This window comes from Carassius gibelio, chromosome B21, assembly GCF_023724105.1.
Source record: "Carassius gibelio isolate Cgi1373 ecotype wild population from Czech Republic chromosome B21, carGib1.2-hapl.c, whole genome shotgun sequence".
NCBI classification, from domain to species: domain Eukaryota; kingdom Metazoa; phylum Chordata; class Actinopteri; order Cypriniformes; family Cyprinidae; genus Carassius; species Carassius gibelio.
The window spans coordinates 22063100-22084909 of NC_068416.1; the positions used below are offsets into that span (position 1 = coordinate 22063100).

At 38.1% G+C, this 21810-nt stretch overlaps 1 protein-coding gene across 3 annotated transcripts; it reads right to left on the reverse strand.

Moving 5' to 3' along the window:
• Window positions 1-568: 568 nt before the first annotated feature.
• Window positions 569-21432, reverse strand: ubap2a (ubiquitin associated protein 2a). 3 transcript variants are annotated; one of them, XM_052588240.1, is made up of 27 exons: window positions 21335-21432; window positions 15954-16087; window positions 13644-13721; window positions 13451-13561; window positions 12790-12952; window positions 12560-12637; window positions 11979-12042; window positions 11782-11879; window positions 11641-11693; window positions 11129-11199; window positions 10841-11018; window positions 8960-9215; window positions 7762-8051; window positions 7164-7351; window positions 6690-6945; window positions 5877-5916; window positions 5603-5774; window positions 5438-5495; window positions 5153-5357; window positions 4658-4749; window positions 4331-4381; window positions 3416-3497; window positions 2947-3306; window positions 2767-2871; window positions 2599-2666; window positions 2243-2434; window positions 569-1317 (listed from the first exon to the last, which is right to left on the reverse strand). In XM_052588240.1, the coding sequence occupies exons 2-27, from the start codon at window positions 16047-16049 to the stop codon at window positions 1222-1224; spliced, it is 3501 nt and encodes a 1166-aa protein (XP_052444200.1). In that variant the 5' UTR covers window positions 16050-16087; window positions 21335-21432; the 3' UTR covers window positions 569-1221. The 3 variants fall into 3 exon arrangements, with proteins under 3 accessions (XP_052444200.1, XP_052444199.1, XP_052444198.1); XM_052588239.1 differs by having other exon boundaries at window positions 4331-4378; window positions 11635-11693; XM_052588238.1 differs by having other exon boundaries at window positions 11635-11693.
• Window positions 21433-21810: the final 378 nt, after the last annotated feature.

A 21810-nucleotide genomic window follows, 5' to 3' on the forward strand; every position in this document is an offset into this window, starting at 1 on the left:
ACACTCACAGTTTTTGCTTGAACATGTTACACATATCTAATCATTTCTGTAATACATTTTAATTTTGGAACTTATCAAGCCTTAAAATTAGTATTCATTTTACATATTAAAACTAGTGTATGAAATGGCAAATGAAAATTATGTAATAATCCATTTACTTTCGTGCCTGTGATTGATTGACGAGCGATGTCTAATACTGGGAGGGGCCAAATAAGAAAAAAAAAAAGGTACCAAGTGGGATCTAATCGTCTCGTGCACCTGCCTGGTAAAAACAGTAATATTGTCGAATATGACTACAAATATATATTAGGGTTGTCTATTTTAATATTTAAAGACGTAACTTATTTCTGTGATGTAAAGCAGAATTTTCAATACTTGATTAGAATAAGCATTTTTTTTTTTACTTGCTGGTAAACAAAAAAAAACAAAAAAAAAATATTTTTGTGGAAACTGATGCTTTTTTTAATTAGATTTTTTCGTCAATGAGAAAAGTTTAAAAGAACCATGCAGTAACAATGTCATTGCTTGTGTGCAAACACTGTGCACATGAATAATCAGGCAGAAACAGTAAACTGGACAGTTTTATTTTGACAACAATGGTAAAACCAATGTTAAAATGAAATCTGATCTGAAATGCTACCATTTAGCCAATTTGGTGGTGGTTTGGGGGGGGGGGGGGGGGGGTCACAAATGAAGGGCAGAGGGAGCAAAATTAAGCATTGAAATTAAATTCCCCCTCGATAGAATAAAAAAATTCACAGGTGAAGGGGGTCGGAAAGGAGCTAAATACAAAAGTTAAAAAATGCTTCACCATCAAGTGATCAAGCTTAGCAGTAATGTACATACATTATTAGGATTATGTATACAAATAAAAATTCCCATGTTCGAATCATGATGCTTGCTTTGCTTCAAGTATATTCAACCTTCTATTATGTTCTCATCACTTCTCTGTCATCATATCCTTTTAGCCAGTTAACAATGAAAAAAAAAAAACTTCCTTCAAAAACTAAATGCAGAAAAACCACATTTCATATCCTACCAATACATATATACTGTATAAATACATACATAAATATACTTTACATACAACAGCCAAAACTTTGAAAAGGGGAGATGAGAATGTGGGAGGAGGATGAGGATGATGGTAGTGTGTACGGGCGTCCCTCTGCTCTGATCGGCGTGTCATCGGGTGCGGGACGGCACCTGCGCTGTGGACTGCGCTCAGTTGCCCCAGTAAGGGGAGCTGCCATAGTTGGACTTGTTGACCTGGGTCTTCTGCTGCATGGTGCTGGACTGGCTTCTCTGGCTTGGCCCACCCTACAGAAACAAAACACACCAGACAGCTGAGGTTACAAGTGTGAAATCAGGCCATTTTAACAACGTCTGTGTTTGCATACGCAACTGAAATTACATTAAAAGTACATTAAAAGTATTAAATATTTTACATTTTCTATGTTTATTTTCTTTCTGGTACTCTGGTAGGGTTGTTGGGTTACTGATGTGTGACAACACTGGTATCGCCGTAGTTTTCCCTCTTTTCCTCAATTTCCGTCCACTTTAAATAGCTTGTAATAGTGTAATGCACATTTTACCTTCGCTTTCAAATTAGCGGCAATTAGGCGTCAAGCTGTTGTTTGTTTTTAGTTAGTTTGAGTTTGCCCTCTTTTCCTCACTTTCCTTTACCTTTAAATAGCTTGAAAGTGATGTGCACATTTTAGGTCCGCTTTCGAATTAGCATCAATTCGGCGTCAATTGCAGGAATTCAATTCAAGCAACAACAAAATACAATGTGAACACAAATTTATTAACAAAATGAATAAAAATACACCTTAAAAAACAAATAACTCACACAAAGTAAACACCGTGGAACCAAATAAATAAGAAACGAATGTGTAAAAAAAAAAAAAAAACCTTTTGCCATTGTCTTTTCTATCTCACCTAACTCTTCTCGTCAGCTTCTCCTCACATCATAAATTAAATCCGATCTGTGATGCGACTCTTTCGGCACACTGCACCAAAAAGGCTGCATTTTGTTTTTTATTGTAGTGTCTTTTTTGAACTAAATTATTTTTATTGCTATAAAAAATAAAACGACTTTGGGGGACCGTACCACAGTGGGCAAGTGCCAAACCGGCTATAGAAGCAAGCCTAGTATAAAATAATTTTTTTGAGGTGCATTATTTCAATTTCAACATTCAGAGTATGAGGTGTAGATAGCCCTTAAAAACAGACAGGGACTGACCTGTCCATCCTGGGTCAGGTGATGATGGAGCAGCTGTGAATGGGGCTGCTGGTGGGCCTGCAGAATGTGAAGGAATGGAGCAGGAGCATAACCAGGTGTGGCACCAGGGGTCAAAGGTCCTGTGCCACCCAGAGCCGAGGGGAGATTGAAAGGAGGAGGTGTGCCAGCATGGAAACCCTGCTTATCGAACGGCTGAACAAAATTGCAATTAAATACATCAGAAAATTTAACAAATTAAAATGATTAAATGTGTAAAAAAAAAAAAAAACAGCAACAATAGTATATATGTAATACATGTAGAGATATATAAATGTAAAATATTAAATATTTTTAAAAAATTACATAAATGTAGGTACCTGTGTTTTATTGTAAACAGTTCCACTGATGTCTGGCACCCCAGAATTGCTAGATGCCACAGAGACACCTGGGACACCAAGTAAAGGAATATTAATTTGAATTTAGTACACCGAACATATTTATACATAAGAAAAAAAACAGAGTGTGAAGTGCAAGTATATTTATACCTTTCCCTGGGCCGGAGGCAGCAGATTTGGCCTGTGTTTGAGAAGAGTTACTGTAACCTTTGCTGTACTCATTTCCCGCTGGGCCTTGTGTCAGGTCATCGTACCCTAAAAATAAAATAACAAAACTTTAATACTCAAGAGCACAAAGTATGCATGTATTTGTGTTTAATCTGACCAAACCTGAGCTAAAGGCGTGTTGACCGTAGCCGCTGGGCTGCTGGAATGGTGTTGTTGGATTGCTCAGTCCCATGCCGTGCTGCTTGGCTGAAGCAGGGGGCATGAACATGGTAGGGCCGTACTGGAACGCACTGGGCACGCCGGGCACACCGGGGTAGTAGGGAAGGCCTGTGTAGCTGTATCCAGGAGGCAGGGCTGGGTTTAGGAAGGGTTGTTGTGTGTTGTGGTGGCCTTGCGGCTGAGGCTGGTTCTGTCCTTGGCTCTGAGCCTGTAGAGGCTGTGCCGTCTGTGGGGCGTGAGCAGACAGGCTGGTAGAGGGCGCTGGTGAGGTGGATTCAACTCTGCCAAACTTTGTGACATCACCTAAATGGAGAAAAATACACTCATTTTTCTTCATCCTTTTGTCTACACTGATGTTATGTTCATCATTATAAATCAAAGTTTATAGACCATTAATAAGCAAATGTCATACCTGAGTAAGGGTTGCTGGCGAGGCTCCCATCTCTGCCAGACAGCGTAGCAGTTGGCCCTGGGAATGTGATTCCATAGTAATCCTACACGGATCAGAAAATGACTGCAGAGTGAACATTTGGCCAGACTAGGGCTGTCCATTAACTGTCATACAAATGATTGTGCTTAATGTGGTTTTCTTTTTGTTTGTGTTATTTAAAGTACATTTATTACACACGCACAGTCATTTATTGTCAACTAACTTTGATCTGTATGATTTTCTTTAGGGTCATGAGCACAAATACAACAGGAGAGATTCATTTTATTGAAAATGTTAAATATTTCTCTTTTTTTGCCCACTTTAAATGTCGCACGTCCACTTTCCATTAAAGCTTGAATATTGTAGTAATATAATTAGTTATATTATTATAATAAATTACAGATTTTCTGTTTGTATAATATGAATGTATTATATTATTGATATTAATGTTATTATAATTGCACTGCATGAATTATATACACAAATATAAATTCTATTACCGTATTTTCTGCACTATAAGGCGCACCGGATTATAAGGTGACTGGAATCGAATGGAATCTAGAATGATCATTTTGTCTCAAATGCTCATGATCAAATCAAATAACCATAATCTGGTGATTACATAATTCTAGCAACAAGCTTGGGTCAGGCCAATTAGTCTTTGGTCTTTTTTAGCTGATAACTGCACATGCTAGGCTAGGCCCATTACCAGATGTTAGCTCTCCCATTCAAAATGTTTCCTAGCAACAGCCTTGTATGTGTGAACATCAGCAGTTATGGCTCATATCAAAGATCTATATCTGCCATTCTGCTCTCAATGTCAGTCAACTAACGGTAAAGGAAAAACAAGAAGCTCAGCAGCAGCACTAAAGAGAATTTGATGGGCTCAAGACTCACCATTGGTAGTCTGGACTGGAGCATGTGGAGGTCTTCATACCCATAAATCTGCTGCACAACACAAAGGAGAACTTTCAGCACTTCACTGACTATAAATGTTACTGTTACTCAATATACAATATTTCAGTATTCACAGACGTTTTTGCTTACACTTAAATAAATACACATCGAATACACAAGTCACACTATACAAGAGCGTATAAAAGCAAAACCATGAAATCAACTAACCCAAAACAAACAAACATCCTGAAATTCCACAAACACTTCAATACGTCCCAGAGGAATGAAAGCTGACCTGTTTTGATTTAAGATGATGAGGGTGCTTACCGGATAGGCAGGCAGCAGACCTCCGGGTCCCATGATGTACTGGTTAGGCAGCAGTGGAGGAACCCCCTGAGAGAGATTAGGAGGAGCTTTACCTGCACAACAGGGAAGAGTATTTGGAGAACAAAGAATAGCAGATTTCTCCCTCAACCAATTGTAAACTGATGTTTACTGTATTTTTTATTTTTTACATCTATAGCATTTGTATATAAACTATATTCACTGGATGTAATAATTTTTTTTTTTTTTTAAACCGAGAATCGAATAGAGACATCCGAATCGATACCCAGCCCTAACACACACACACACACACACACACACACAAATACATATAACAAATGAATTAAGAATTAAAACCATAGCAGAACACCCACAAACCAGCCCTACTATAAGGAAATGAATCTAAACAATATAAATGGTTTTATGATACTACATGGTATTGTGTTGCTTGGTTATGATTAAGGTGATGTGGCAACACTGATGTGTGCTCTCTCTCACCGCTGGAGGAAGACAGTAGCGGGGCAGTCCTGACACCGGAAGGTGTGTTACCATTGGTGCCGTGAACCAAAGCTCCAGACCCGTGCAGACTGTTGCTGCCACTTGCTGAGCTGCTAACACTGCTGCCGGGCAGAGCGGACACAGGTGGCAAGGAAAACACCAACGATGAGGGGGCGAGAGAGTTCACGCTGTCCACACTGGTATACTGAAGACACATACAGACGGAGGGGGTGAAGAGAGAGCACATGTGTTCGTGTCTGTGTGTGTGCATCCTACAGAACTCACTGTAAGTGAAGATGTGGTGCAAATTGCCGACACAGAGGAATGGCCACTGCTCACATGACTACAGGAAAAACAGGCAGTGTCACAGATATATGTATCCCACTTAACATTTGAGGAAAAGAACTGTGTAATACAATGAAAAAAGGTACAAATAAGCATCTCGCTCACCTGCTGAGGGGAGGTAAGCTGGCAGAGGACAGCTCAGATGCCAGGCTGGGCAGAGCAGAGCTGTGTGGTGTAACAGAAGGAGGCAAAATTGAGGATGGGACAGAAGGGGTAACACCTGTGCTGCTGGCCAGAGAGGGAGACTCTTGTTTTGGAATGGAGGAACTCGATGTGGCTGATGGAGAAGGCATGACTTACATTTATTACAAAAATAGAGCAAATACATCTTGAATGCATATGACACAGAAGAAGGGTAAAAATGAGGAGTTTGACTTACTGTCTAAAGCAGCAGAGGTCCTCACACCATTGAAACCGTTCTGTCAGAGATGCACACAAAGTGTATTGAATCAATATAGGCAGCATAACCTCCTTGATGTACAAGAGTACTGTGCTTCACAAAAGGCTGCATTTACTTGATCAAACATACAGTAAATACAGTAATAGTGTCAAATCGTTACAATTTAGAATAGATTTCTGTTTTAAAGTATTTTAAGATATAATTTATTCCTGGGATGGCAAATCTGAATTTTCAGAAGCCATTACTCCAGTCTTTAGTGTCACATGATCCTTCAGACATCATTCTAAAATGCTGACTTGGCTCTACAGACTTTTTTTTTCCTTATTAACAATGTTGAAAACATTTTTGCTGCTTAATGTTTTCATTTAATATTTTTGTATAAAATGTGAAAAGAACAGAATGTATTTGAAATTAACAATTTGATGCATTCTTGCTGAATAAAAATGTTCATTTATAAAAAAATAAGTTAAATAAAATCTGAAATAAAAATAAGTTAAATAAAATCTGAAATAAAATAAATTACCGTATTTTCCGAGAAATTTTTTTTCTCTTGGTTTTAAATAAATGCGACTTATAGTCCAGTACGACTTATATATGTTTTTTTCCTCATCATGACGTATTTTTGGACTGATGCGACTTATACTCAGGTGCGACTTATAGTCCGAAATATACGGTAAATCTTTCAGAACCCCAAACCTTTCCACAGTAGTGTAAATTATGTAAAAATAAATCTAACAAAACATCTAACAACTGTGAACCAACTAAAACTATAGTTTCTCTGTCTGTACTCACTGTCACAGGTCCAGAAGGCTCCTTGCTCTGAGAGAAAGTCAGTCTTGAGTGAGGAGCCACACCGCAGTCAAAGCTGTTAGCCGCCGATGATGCAGCGGAGGAGGAAGAGGAGGATGAAGAGGACGAGGGGGCTGTGGCTGAGCTGGGGGTGGTGTGGGAAGGGGCGAGGCTGGGGAGAGGTACCGAGGGAGAGGGGTAGATGCTGTCAGAAGAGGCCAGAGGCAGCAGCAAAGGGACCGGACTGGTCAGAGATTCACTGCAGGGGAGATCATGGGAGACGTATTAGCATGCAAAATGGAGAGATTTTATAGCTAAAGAGAGAACTTTGGTTTGAAAGACATGCGTTGAGAGATTAGGGAAAATCAGCAATACATGAAGTCCACTGCTCAAAGAAACAAAAAAGCACTTAAATTAATTTTAGACATCAGCAAGACCATTTTGTCCTCAGAACCTCCATTTCTACCACTGACTGACCTGATTGGTTTAGAGTAAAGGCTGCTCTGAGGGACCCCCGCAGGCTCCCTAATGGGTTCACTGGTGCAGTTCTCCGACTGGCCGAAGTCCGGCAGGGCAGATTCTGAACCAAAGTCCAGGGCACCAAACTGCACATTTAGACCGGACACATCTGCTGAGCCGGGCATCTCTACAGCAGATGCGGGAATCTGCATGTGTACAAATATACGCATATAAAACGTTTTTTTTTTGTTTTTTCTTAAAGACCATTTAAACATTTTTGGATACTAACTTTCAATTAATAATTACTGCAAGCAAGAAACATAACAACAGCAAAAATCTAAACATGTCAAAGCAATTCATCTATGCATTTTCTGTCTTGTAACTTGCTCTTGCCTCTATTTTGGTAACACACACTTTTCACAATTCAATAAATCCCAGGTGGATAAAGTCGAGCCCCACCCTACACTCTTTATGCTTGAAAACTGAACCCAGAAATAAAACAGATTAAGTATGCAAAATGCCTTTCGAAGGCCATTTTATGCACATTTATCTATGAATAATGTAGTTTGACCGAGAGATCTCACAAAGCCTTCCAGCTCTTTTAATCTCTAATCACCTTCGAAGTGGGAGGTATCCGTCGCTTTTGAGTCTTTATCTGCCGCTGATGTGTGCTGCTGCCCTGAGATTCGGCTGCCTGTGAGGGGGCCATCGAGGGTCCGTCACGGTGCTGAGAAGGTTCCAGCGCTTTTGGAAAGGCTTCCAGTGTGCCCGGGGCAGGCGAAGGGGCACTCAGTGGAGGAGGGCTGGGATGCCTGGCAAGAGGCCCCGTGTGGGTCATGGAGCCCTGCTGTCTCTGGGCGAGTTGGCTTAGCACCAAAGATGGCTCTGGCTGCATCTGAAACTCCCCTACAGTGCAAAAAATTCAGAAAAAGGCATTAACATTCACATACAAATAGATGGTGAAGAAGATAATTTTAATTAATAGTTTCAATTGTTTTAAAAGATGCTATATGGGACAGAGAGCGCGCGCACGCGCGAGAGAGAGAGAGAGCGCGCGGCCGGCGCAACACTAGATGCGTGGCGCAAGCGTCTCAGCTGCGTGGCGTGTCTGTTTTTAATTCGGCTCCCGTGTTAACAGGTTAGAGCTTGTAGACTGCCTGCGTGAGACGCGCGGCTCGGGCCGCTCGGAAAACGCGTACATGCTAGAAATAGAACCGACGCCTATTTTTCACGTGACACGCAAGCGTGCTGGTAGCGTTTTCAGGCAAAATACAATAGGAAAATATGTTTATGTCATTTTGTACACAGATTCATATTAATTCATGACACTTAGATGTTTGAAAGTCTATAGGTTGACATATATTCAGATATAAATGTAATTTAAAAAGTAAATGAATAATTATTGATTTTCAAATATTGCACCTGTCACCGGCATGAGAGAAAGAACGCGCGCGAGAGAGAGAGCCCCGGCCGCACGCTAAATGTCTTCAAACAACACAAACGCTGTCTTGCTCTCTCTCCCTCACGCATATTAATCAATTGACTAATATGTTGGTGTCGATGTTTCAATCATTTAAAATGAGAATGTAAGTGTGCTCACCCCGTTTTTGTTTGTAAGAAAAAAAATTGTTTTCATATCACAATATATATCGCAGAAAAATAAAATCGCAATGTAATTTTTTCCCAATATCGTGCAGCCCTAGTAGAAACATCAGATTTTGGTGTGAACAGGTCAACAGTGTTACTGCATAGCCACGTGTTTGCAAGACTGAACAAGTTTGTTTCTGGTTCAGTAAAGCAATTGTAACACTCACGACTGAATTGAGAGGGGAGTGAAGTGGAGCTCTGTGTTCCAGGAGGTTTGATGTCCCAGGAGGAGGAGGAGGAGGGGACAGACATCCCCGTCCCCACCAGCCCCCCTACAGGGGTGCAGTTGGTCCCTGTGCTGGAGGGCTGGGAGGTAAGCTGCCCAAGTCCAGGCCCCTTCAGCTGTTCCAGTATTTGCTGCCCAGCCGTCTGCCCGAGTTTTGGACCACCCAGCTCTCCAAAACCAGAACCCAAAACAGAGGACTGGAAAAAACACAAAGGAGGGGGAACTCACTTCTACCAGCTCGAGTGCATTTGAACAATATACCACAATACAAATATTCTTCAAGTAACTAACTAGAAAGTAAAACAAAAATGAAGTGACTTAAGCACCCTTAAAGGTATAGTTCACCCAAAGATGAAAATTCTGTCATTAATTACTCACACTCATGTCGGTCCATATCCGTAAGACCTTCGTTCAATTTGTGAATACAAATTAAAGGGGTCATATGATCAGGGTTCTAAATTAACACCAATCCCCCAAATGCGGGTTAAAATTAATTTTGGAGGGTGTTAATAAAAACTTACTAGCCAGTTTGGCCGGTGATGCATGAGGCTCTGTTCTCAGACATTTATCCCCCTGGCATCACTTCCTACATTTCCCATGAACACTGTGCCTTAATGCTACGTGATGACGTTTCATATGCCATTGGCTGCACGCAGCTTGCAGTGAAACCAGCACTAGAAACCATGAAAACGAACAGAGCATCCATCAGAAAACACAAGAAAGAAGAACGAATGGAGCCAGAGCAGGGAGCATAGACTGAAGGAGGAGGGAGATAGCTATTAAAGAAAAAAAGTTGAGATTAAACTAAACGCTGCGGTGGTTGGGACAGATTTCTGGGGGCGAGAAGAGGAATGAGGCAGGGGATGAGGATATCGACAGAGAAACAAAGAAAAGAAAATTTAATGCCAAATGGCTGACAGGTCGTGAATGGCTTGTGCTTGATCTTGAGAATGTCGTAATGTTTTGTCAGGATTGCCGCATGTACGTGAAAGAAAAAAACAAAACGAGCAATTTCGTGGTGGGAACTAATAATTTTAAAGATGAGAGAGTAAAGGACATTGTACTTTATATGTGTTTTTCGTGCCAACAATATTAATACATTGACCAAATGCATTCAGTGGTACTCATAATTTATCTTATGTTCACCGGAAAAAAAAATTGGCTAGTGGAAATTCTGATTGGCTGGTAACTTTAGAACGTTACCAGCCACATTGGTAAAATTAGTAAAAAAATAAATAAATTTAGAACCCTGAATATGAATATGATGCTGCTAAAAAGAACATTATTTGGTGTAGTGAAATGTGTTTGTGGTTTAAGGCTAAAAAAACATTATTTTCCACATACTGTACATTATTATTTCTCCTCTGTGTCCCGCCTTCTGAAACGCATCGATTTTTACAAGGCTCAACGGTCTGAAAAGCAAGGTGTGCTCTGATTGGCCAGCTATTCAGTGCGTTGTGATTGGCCAAATACCTCAAGCGTGTGATGGAAATGTTACACCCCTTAATGTGTGATGCCCTGTCCAGCCAGAATGACGAGACATAAACATAAATGTCCTTACTAATTTTTGGACCTTGATCTTGTTAGGATCCTTGCTGTCTATGGAGGGACAGAGAGCTCTTGGAATTCATCAAAAATATCTTAATTTTTGTTTCGAAGATGAACAAAGGTCTTACAAGTTTGGAACAACATGAGGGTAAGTAATGACAGAATTTTCATTTTTGGGTGAGCTATCCCTTTAACATAGGTTCAGCAGTTACTGCCATTCATCCTCTTGGAAAAGTTTTCTAAATGCAATACATGAGCCTGTGGATTGTCTCACCAGGGTGGCGTGTGTGTAGCTGTTGGAACCAGCAGATGTGCCTCCGTTTCGAGCAGGCTGGTGGTGGGAGTTGGTGAAGACCAGACTGTGGCCGAGCCCCTGAGAGGAGCCCACGGCCTTCAGACCTCCCACCTCCTCACGATCCACAGGCTTCTGCAGCAGAGTTGATAGATCCAGACTACAACGAAACACACACAATAGTCAGTGAAAGAAGCATAAGAAATATGCAAATATGGTAATCATCACAAGATTGGAACGAAATGAGAACCCCATTTCTGACTTGGTTACCTTTGGCCAGGTGTGATGTGGTTCTCAGTTGGAGGTGCACAAGAGGAAGTGAACACTTTGGTCTCAGAGAGCTATGGAGATTTAATAAGGCCAGTTAGTACTTTTATATTTGTATCAGTAAAAGTAGATTTTGTTTTCTACAAATGTGAGGAAAGATATTATCAAAGAGATATAAAATTATACAAGCAATATATAATTATTAAATAAAGATAGCAATATATAACAAAATTATATAATAATATTTATATAGTATTTAAATTATATTATACATTTATAATGTAACAATTTTAAGAATTTTAAATATAACTTATATAACAAAAGAATGATAAAAAGACAGATGTTACAACATTCCTGTAAAATAATTGTAAAAAATTAACATCACTTTTGTCTACACGCTAACCTTTACATTTCTGGACAACAAATAAACCATGTCTTTTCAGGCTTATTAATTTCAAGCTCTGTAAATCCCATAATGCACAGGAGGTTAATTATAGCGCATGACTCACACTCACATCTTCACTCCAGTCTTCAGCTGCCCACTCATCCAAAGTGTTTTGCCATGCCACTTAACAGAACGCGTCAAAGAGAGAAAGAGAGATGAGATCGGGCCTAAGGACTGAAAAAATAAGTTCTGTGCAATAGAGGTTTCTTACCTGTCCCATCTGTAGTGTCATTGGCCCCCGTCTCCCAGACATCATTGTGTGAATTTGATGTCCCGCTGTTTGTTGTGTAGTCTGCAGGGTTAAAGGTTCTGTAGGAGGATACACAGAATGTAAGACAGGATTTCAGGTGGGTGCTGTATGATAATGAAAATTATTCTAGATTAAAATATAATTTGACTGAAACTCACCCCATCCCTTGTGCTGTAAACCTGCTGGTAACCGAAGCCCGACCTCTGCCTCTACCTCCAGACACTGAACAAATAACAAACTCGTAAACATTCGGGATGAGTCAGGATGGTCAAAAATCCTTAAGTGTTTAACAGTTAGATTTATAAATTCCAATTCAAAAAGGGAGTTGCAACTTCTCACAGAAGGATGTAATGCGCTGCTGACGGTCTATAGCTGACAGAGCTGTCAGGGGGTTAGGGGGGTAAAACCCACTGAAATTCATCCCCTATAAAGCACCACTGCTACAGACATCAAATCACCTGCTATGAGTAACAATTCTATCTCAGTTTTTAAGGACTGCAGTCATTTTGTGTAACAAAATTTGATAAATTCATACCAGTCACCCTAATTAAAGAGCTAGATCTATAAATCTCTAAAAACTACATCTGATTCCAGTGGACATGAGTCTAATCGTACACGGCTTCCCTAATACAGAAACCCAGCTAATCGATTTTGTAAAAGTGGTTTTACACATACCTAATAAGCATAACTGATGCAAAAGACCGTGTGGGAAATGTTTGCACGGTGTGTGCGGGCTCACCTCTCCCTCTTCCCCTGCGGCCACGGTCAGCACCTCTCTCAACAGGAGCAGGGTCCACTCCATTCTCCTCAGTCCTCGCTATATAAATAATAAGGTGAAATCACACATAGAGGTTTTAAAATGTACAACCTACTCACAATCAGACGGACCAAAATATTGTCCCTATTTTTTCTGCTGAACACAAACAAAACAGCTATGTAACTACAAGGAAATTGCACCAACACACTCACCTGGCCGGTTGCGACTGGTCCCCCTGCCACGACGGCTCGCTCCTCCACGACCCTTGCTGCTTTCCCTCTCTTTCTTCTCCCTGTTCTCCTTGTTTTCCTTACTCTCTGGGGAGGTGGCATCCTTTCCAAGACTTTTCTTTTTCCCCACTGTTTCCCAAGAAGTCTGTAAGATGACAGACAGATGAATTAGTGGTAGTCAGGATAAACAAAAAAATTAGAAAGAAGGACATTTAGGAGCTTGTTTTATGGCACAGAGGTGGAGGCTGAGGCCTGTTATGACACAAGATTACCTTCTGATCAACACCACAGAAGCGACCCATTTACTATTTAAGAGTTTAATTCCTAGAAATCTTTCAAACAAATCCTAGTCTATAAGCAAATTTCACCACAACAACAGTCACAGATGTTTTATCTGAAGTAGATGAGCATAAATCACACATTAATCTGGACATAAAGCACTGTGGTATGTTCATCATTTAACAAAAAAATAAACAAAATACAAAGCCCAGCTAGACAAATCATTGTTCTGCCTTTAAAGGCCTGCCAGAAAACAGCTGATGGTAGTGCCATTTTCAGTAAAACCAGTTCCCATTTTCAAAAACTCATCATGAGTTTTATTGCTTACTAAGAATTCTAGACCACATATAGATAGGATTTTTACCGCATCAGAAGTTCCCTCAAGCAGGAAGTTGATGGCTCTGTTGACGTCCTCGTTGCAGTCGTGAAGAGCAACCATGCAATCGTCTTGGTTCTTCCCGGTAACCTCCATGAGCTGTTAGCAAATATGGACACTATTAGGGTTACGAGAGGAGTTAAAACATTATTGTACTCTGAATGAAAGGAGCATCTCATACCTGTTTCACTTTATCCTCAAAATCTGCATCGTTCTTGTCATAGATCATCTGGGCCAGTCGGATCTGTTCAGCTGTAGCCTGTAATTGGAGGCACAAGTTATGAACATAAGAATCAGTGACCAAGAATCAATATAAAAAAAATAACAAAGGGATTGATTGAGCAGCCAGATTCATGGCCAAGACATATTACACAAAAGCTGAAGCAGACATGGTCCACCTCAAATGTGTTTGGCTACAAGCCTGCTCCACCGTATACATTGTACACAGCAGTCCACTTTGGAAAACATAAAAGTATGCATTATGCAACAATAAATGTCTTTAGATACTTTGTCACATGACCTCATTACACTGCATGTTTTATTCAACAAGCAGAACCCAGTTATTATCTCTGAAATAAAAATGCAGACATCTCATGTAGAAAAAGTAGACTGTTACTGTAAAAATAAGGTAAATATCTTGTTTTTAATAAGCTTGTGAAAAATGTGTTAACTTTTGGTAGTGTAATCAAACAGTAATTTACAAATCAACTAGTGAAGACTAGTTTTTTTTTTTTAATTAGAGCACCAGAAGTAAGTTCTCTTGAAGTGGGTAAATTCCTCCTCTTTATAGCCAAACAAATTCATTTCTCTCAGTTTTTTGAGCATGCCATCAAAAGCATTGCGTTACATGGACAGCCAGTCCAATACTGAAAACTGCTGTAATTTACTCTCTCTCATATCATTCCAAACAGGATAGTTTCGAATATTACTGACTTCCATATAATGGACAAAAAAAATAAAAAATATGGAAGTCAATGGGACCCGAAACTGTTTGGTTACCAACATTATTGAAAAAATATTATTTTCCACAGAAGAGAGAAATGCATACATGAATGAAATCGCATGAGGGGAAGTAAATGATGACAATTTAGTTTTGGGGTGGACTATCCCTTAAGACGTCACTTTAAAATCAGTTCAACTTTGAACTATGATGGAACTCGGAAGAGAGTTAGCATTTTAGTACTTCTGTTTGCTAACAAGTTGCTAAATGGGACTACAGGCGCTGTCGGAGACATAACATCACGCTGAACAGTTCATCAATTTACAGTATTTTCCAGTCCTAGTATAATTTGTAATACAATTGACTCTAGAATAACCAATCAAAAATTTCCCGCATTTTATATTGTTGTTCCACAATGATTTTTTTGTTTTGCCCCGAAATGCAACGAGTCTTCAGATGTGGAGACTCTGGGTTCGTACCATAAGGTAAACATTACAATTATTCCATGTAAACCCCACATTTACCAGCTCAAGGTGAACGTGAAACTTTAATGATGCATAGTGTATAAAGCCACATTAAATTTAAATGTTTAAAGCCACATGAAGCTGTTAGAAAGCATGAGGATTTTCTAGAAGCCATGATAAAATAACATTTTGTACCCATACTAACAAAGTTGAAATGTTGTACTTTATTCACAAAAAAAAAAAAAAAAACTTGCTCACGCTGCTATTTAATAAATTAAATGTGCTAGAATTTTAATGAATAGTATGTGAGACACGTTTTTGATTCAAATATTCATATTAATCAAGGATTTAAATGACTTTTAATGCACCTTATTTCTAAATGTACCGAAATACCATGACTAACATGTCCCGTCATGATTATCTCATTTACTCACTATACTATTTATTATTAACGTCTCATTTCAGTTTTGTTCTAGTTTTGTATTAATTCCAGTTTATATGAAAAGGTTAATGTAGCTTGGATTAAAAATCATATACAGAGCAAATCCTTTTCACTGATCACTTTAAAATAAGTTGTGGGAAGTGTGGTGGTGGGGACGCTGAAGTGGAGCGACTGTGGTGCTGTAGTCCATTTATAGCCTAAGTTTAGCTTTTAAGTTCTGGCACTTTTATTTAGGCTTCAAATTTCAAAATTATATTATTTTGTGAAGATTATCTAGATGGACAAAACATGTATGTTTCATAAACTACAGTTGAACACAGAGCCACTTTTTTACTTTTCGATAATCCAAAAGCCTATGGAAAAAACCTATAGGCTTTTTTTTTTGAGGGAACCAATTTCATGCTAACAGCCGATCCACCCACAGAATGACATCATATTTCCTCCACTCTATACGCTCTAGCTGTTTTTCATGCAAAAGTGTCTTATGTAAACTCCCCCTAAAGAAACTGGAAGGTCAAGTCAAGCCTATTGCATTCAGGTATATAGTACCCAGCAGATTATAATCATACTGCGTACTGCACAAAAAACATGGATGTATGTAAATCCTAACATGGCGTATGTTTCCGTATGTTGTTGTTTACTCACCTGGAGCTGTTTCTGTGGTTGTGTGGTCTGTGTGGTTGTGGGTAGCGCTTTGTCCCGAGTGCCCCGGGCTCGTTCGATGCCCACCGAGGTCATCATATACAGTATATACAAAACAATGTACAAAACAGAAAAATCTGGAAGAAAAACAAGGCCAAAAACAGGAAGTGGTTATTATTCAGAAACAGCTTCCATGTCCTAGTTTCTAGTCCAAATATTTGCAAACACCAGACGAGTTTTGTTTAAGCCAGCGAGCTGACGTTTTCTGCAGATCTTCCCTTCAGTGTCCCGCGCAGCGTCAGGCAAACACACAAGGGCCGTATCGGATTTCCTTTCTCCTAAACCCAGTTAGGCAAGATTGAGCAATACTCTGACCGCCAGAAACCCTTGTAGAAAAAACAATCAAGCTTATCCGAGCGCTGTTGAAATGAAGACCACGCTACGAGACCACACTGGTGTCTGCTAACACTTCACAACTAGCCTGTAGTGTCCTTCTAAAATGTTCACACTCCGATCCCATCACATAGCCATCCATCATGCATACAAAATGACAACATAGTCCTCCATAGGAATGTATCAAAATGATGATCTCGCTATTTTGCCATCCAATGTTTAAATCACAAATTTTCTGCTTAAGGTTGCAGACTCCATTAGTCCTGTTGGTAAGTGACCTTTTTATTACCCAGACAAAAACTCAATTACACAACTTCAGATGTTGAATCAAGGAATTATTAAATGGATTTCATATGATAAGTAGTTCGCATGATTAATGCTCTATATTAAAGGGCTTTTGAAGCCATACAATAGCTCTGTGTGAGTAAATGGGTAATATTTACTATCAAATCCAGGGATTATTTCTATTTGCCCAGTCGAACCAGAGTTACAGATTTTTACTTGCCCTACCAAAATATCCAATTGCCTAAAAAAAAAAAAAAAATTGTTACTTTAACCCCAGCTAATTTTTATTAGCTATAATAAATAAGGTTGTAATGATGCTAAACTTTTAGTTACCTATGAGTTGCAAAAACTACTAGCCTAATATTTATTTAATTAAGTAAAAATAAAAACAGTTTTTATTGCTGAGCCCTGAGATCTTATTACCATACATTTAAAAGCACAAGTTTTGACATTAATGATGGCAAATACTGTGTGTCATGTTCGGTAACTGAGGGGTTATATATATCATGTCACTAGGAATGTTCATTTCGGTTACTTTTTTATCCTAACCGACTACTGACGCTTGTCAACCGATTATTAATTGTTAACACACAAGATTATTTTAAATTAGAATTTAATTAAATTATAATCAGTGTCTGTGACCTGCAGGGCTGGGTAAAACAATTTTTTTTCAATTAATCGTTTTTTTTAAATTTGGTTGATTCAAAATAGATTCTCAAAAGCCATGAATCGATTTTTTTCCATATTTATTGGAAACATTGAATGTAAGATTAGCGTTAATCTAATTGCAAATCTACTCCACTAGATGTCACCCTCTTATGTGCCTTGTGCGATGTTACCAACGAACCTGTCATTCATTCATTCAGTGTTTAAAGCAGTGGTTCTCGCTGCCCGTCACAAATTCAAATGCGGCCCACCATATGCTGAACACACACACAAAAAAAATTTGTTTTACAATTAATTTTATTTTTTACATTAATTGAAAAAAAAAAATGTAGGTTACTAAAGAAATATAAGCTATAGCTGTTTTTCATAAATAATTTTCAGACATACTCACATAGCATTACGAAGACATACAAGCGCGAACTTTGTCAGAATTCAATTCAAAAACAGAAATATTTCCAACATTGCGATGAATGCAATTACACCCGTACCGTACTAATAGATAGATAGTAGTGTTATCACAGTACCACAATTTCAGTATTCGTTACAAATACCAGTGAAAATCCACGGTTCTCGGTACCAATTTCGGTACCAAAGAAAAACACAAAAATATGCTAATGATAATAATAATAAAAAAAAACACTTTTTATCACTAAAAATAAAACCAATGCCATTCTTTATACCTATTTACAATTGTGTTTAAAGTTTTTCTACAAGTACCATATTTTTCGGACTATAAGTCACACCTGAGTATAAGTCGCATCAGTCCAAAAATACGTCATGATGAGGAAAAAAACACATAAGTGGCACTGGACTATAAGTCGCATTTGTTTAGAACCAAGAGAAAATATTACCATCTACAGCCGCGAGAGGGCGCTCTATGTCTTCAGTGTAGACTACAGGAGCACTGAGCAGCATAGAGCGCCCTCTCGCGGCTGTAGACGGTAATGTTTCCTCTTGGTTAATTTTTCTTAGTTCATTTCTCTTGGTTCATGTCAAATTAATTTTGATAAATAAGTCGCACCTGACTTTAATTCGCAGGACCAGTCAAACTATGTAAAAAAGTGCAACTTATAGTCCGGAAAATACGGTAATATAATTATGAAAAACAGTAAACAAGTTTCACCCAAATTTAATTTGTCTTTTAATTAATGAAATTTAAACATTTTATTTTTTGGTAAATAAAGGGGATTTGCTTTTAAAATTAAAACATGGAAGAAATACTGTGTGATTTATTTCTTAAAAAATTTAAGTTTTATTAATTTTTTCAACAGTAGTAGCAGTATCACATACATTCTACTTAATAATAGTAATATTTCTAGCACAATGCCTTTGTGTAAAACTGAACTTGTATTTTGATGGGTTTCATTCATTCACTCAGAGACGCGCAAAACATGCAGGATTCATATTTCAACCAACTTTTGGGGTTTAACATTTACAGATACTGGTCCATATGGAGATTTGATTTGATTAATTTATGCTAACTTTGACAAATTCCGTGACTGTCCATATTAAATTGTAAGTTTCATTATCATGACTGGATTTTGAGATTCCGCCCGCGTTTTCTGCTTATCAGAAATCATGGCGCTGTAACATAGTGACGGAATGCTGTATGGTAAAGAACCGTGTTGACTGGGTACTTGGTACCACCGGTACTTAAAGAAACCTGGTACTGTGACATTTTCATTTTTTTTTTGTACCGACTTGGTACCAAAGTACTGGGTCTTTTGAGAACACTAATAAATAGACAAATAAATACAAATAAAATATTTCAAACTTTTCAAATGTAGTCAGGGAGACTGCAAGCATATGCACTTCACATAATTTTGTCATTTTAGCTACAGAATTATGATTTTCTTTTTTTTAATCTGATGTCACCACTACCCTGTGCATTAGGGACCAGGACTAATTCAATGGTTATTCAAGTCCATTCCTGATGTTATATCAAATTTGTCATTTTAATGAACAGTTTTTTTATTTTTGGCTTTGTTCAGTGTCATGAGCATACCGTGTCATGGGATCAATAGTGTTTCAAAACAAATCAAACACCCCAAGATACAGATTGGGTTTAAATAACAAAAAAATATATAAAACATTTGGTCTGTTTCTCACACAAACCATAGCAACCATGTGGCTTTGAAAGATTTGTAGCATTTGTACATTTTAACATTTGTGAGTGATATCTCAACTCAACTTTTATTGTCATATGAAAAAACTGATATGAACGGTTTCCTAAAGATAGTTTTAAGGTAATTTTGGATCTACACAACCACTGTCCCCATTCACTGTCATTATAAGGCAAAGTACAGATGTCTGCTTTTGTATTCCAAAAAAAAAAAAAAAAAAATTGAATTAGTCAGATAGTTTTACAAATGACATTGAAGTGAATAAAAAAACCTGAATTTTCATTTTTGGGTGAACTACTGCTTTAAAAAAAAAAACTTGATTTCCCCACCTTGTGAAGAAACTAAATTAAGACTTAAACATCAGCAAATGTTACTGCTCGCACAGAAGACAAGGCAACACATAACTTCTGTGATGAATACAGTGGGCTTTTCTTGGCTGTTAGAAGAGATCTTATTGTGCATGTTTAACCCTTTTACACGCAGCAAACAACTGACTAGATTCTGAAGTATGGAGATCATCAGATAATGTGTGTCAAAAATTCCAAGCTTACAAAATACATCATAAATATCTAACTGGGACGAGTCTGGCTGTGCAAGTGCTACTGGTAACAAACAATTTAATGATGACAGTATGAAAAACAACCCACAAAAGTGAATCGACCAGCTGACAATGGTCTCATGTGGGGACAGTTCTGAGATCCTAGTTACAAAATGAAAAAACAAAGCCTTTTCTCTTGGTCAGCAGACAACCCGTAGTGTCCTTGAATTAACAGATAACGTGTGTATAAAACTCACCCGGAGATGTGGACTAAGAAATACACCAAAAAATTAAAATGATCATTGATTATGAACAGGGAGCTCAATGCACTAACCAGAGAACTACAAAACATATGATTGTGAAGATTACATTAAACAATTTAACTGTGTAAATGAGATGCAATTTGTTTTTTACAGCATTTAAGAAAAAATACACAAAAATGTTGAAAACAGATTATGAAAAAAAAAAAAAAAGTAAACAACCACTTCTCAAGTGAGTATAAACATCTGCCAATAATCAATGTCAGTAATCTCCAAATCGCCAAATAGAAGTCAAATATTTGGTTTATTATTAAAACAGAAAACTTATAAAAATTAAAAAATATTAAGGAAAAAAAAGACATTCATAATCAAAACATGTGATGGCTCATCACATTAGAAAACTTTAAACAAATTACCATAATTAAAAACATATGCTCAAACGACTGTGTTTGTCTTCTGAGTTTCGATAAATATGTTTTCCATCGTGAAAAAAATACATTCATAAATATAACATAATTAAACAAAATATGTGATGGATCACACAAAGAGAATTTGGATCCAGGACCAGAGTCAGCATCCTTGTTTATCTTTAAAGATTCATTAGAGATGCTTAAAAACATTCAGGTTACATAGGGTGCTTTTTTTTTTTTACCCCACGAATGTGTAAAAACAGAGTTAGTGAAGAGCATAAGCGCATAATCTCTGCTCTCCTTTGTCCATGATCTCTAATGTCATTTCCTCTCCCCAATTGTTATAGCTTAGCTGGCTAACTCACGACCGCCTGGCGTCTTTTTCCATAACATTTAAATCCTCAAGAGCATTTAAACACCAGGATGTATATCAACATGACCTTTCAATGGGCGAAAAAATGGTTTAATAGTGATGCGTGGTTGTTGTAAAGGGATGTTTGAGGAAAACGGTCTCACAACAAGAGCTAAAGCCGAATCAGCTAAACTGAGGAGGCAAAACAAAGCCATACAAAAGACAACATAACCTCGAAAAACACGCAGCGACGGATTAAAACAGATGAACGTCAAAGCCATAAAAATATTAATCACGCAACACTTGCTAAATAAAGCCCAGTAATGGTCTGAAAGAAAGATTTGTTTTTTTTATTACCTGCTAACACGCTTCACTCAGCCAGCAGCAGATTCCGTCACGTGACCGCGCCGCTACCGCTTCTCTCCATGCAGATCCCACAGGCGCGCTCCCGCATATTCACAGGCGCGCGCGCACGTACCCAGGATGTCATTCAAAAACAAAATAAATCGAAATGCAACTAAGAAATTGTATATAATCTTAAAAGGTAATTTTAACATAATTTAGTCATTCAATACTCCTTTTCTGTGTCCTTGCTAAGCGTTTGGATCTTACATTAGGCAAAATATGTTTGGTAGACAAGAAATGTAGAAAAGTAGATCATAAGACATTTGCATCATGCATACAGAGGTTTAAAAAATTATTAGAAGTGAAATGGCCATTTTAACATATATTTTTACATTTATAGTATCTAGTTATTTTACATGTATTAATATCGCACGCTACAGATAATACTCATGAACGCGCTTTCTGTAACGCCAACGTTTATAATCATA

Coding starts and splice junctions, on each gene's coding strand:
- ubap2a (XM_052588238.1), bottom strand. CDS start 16,049: ATGATGACCTCGGTGGGCATCGAACGAGCCCGGGGCACTCGGGACAAA. Junction 3,498..4,330: donor TCCAGTCCAGACTACCAATG/GTGAGTCTTGAG, acceptor TGATCCGTGTAG/GATTACTATGGAATCACATT. Junction 2,872..2,946: donor TCAACACGCCTTTAGCTCAG/GTTTGGTCAGAT, acceptor TTTTATTTTTAG/GGTACGATGACCTGACACAA.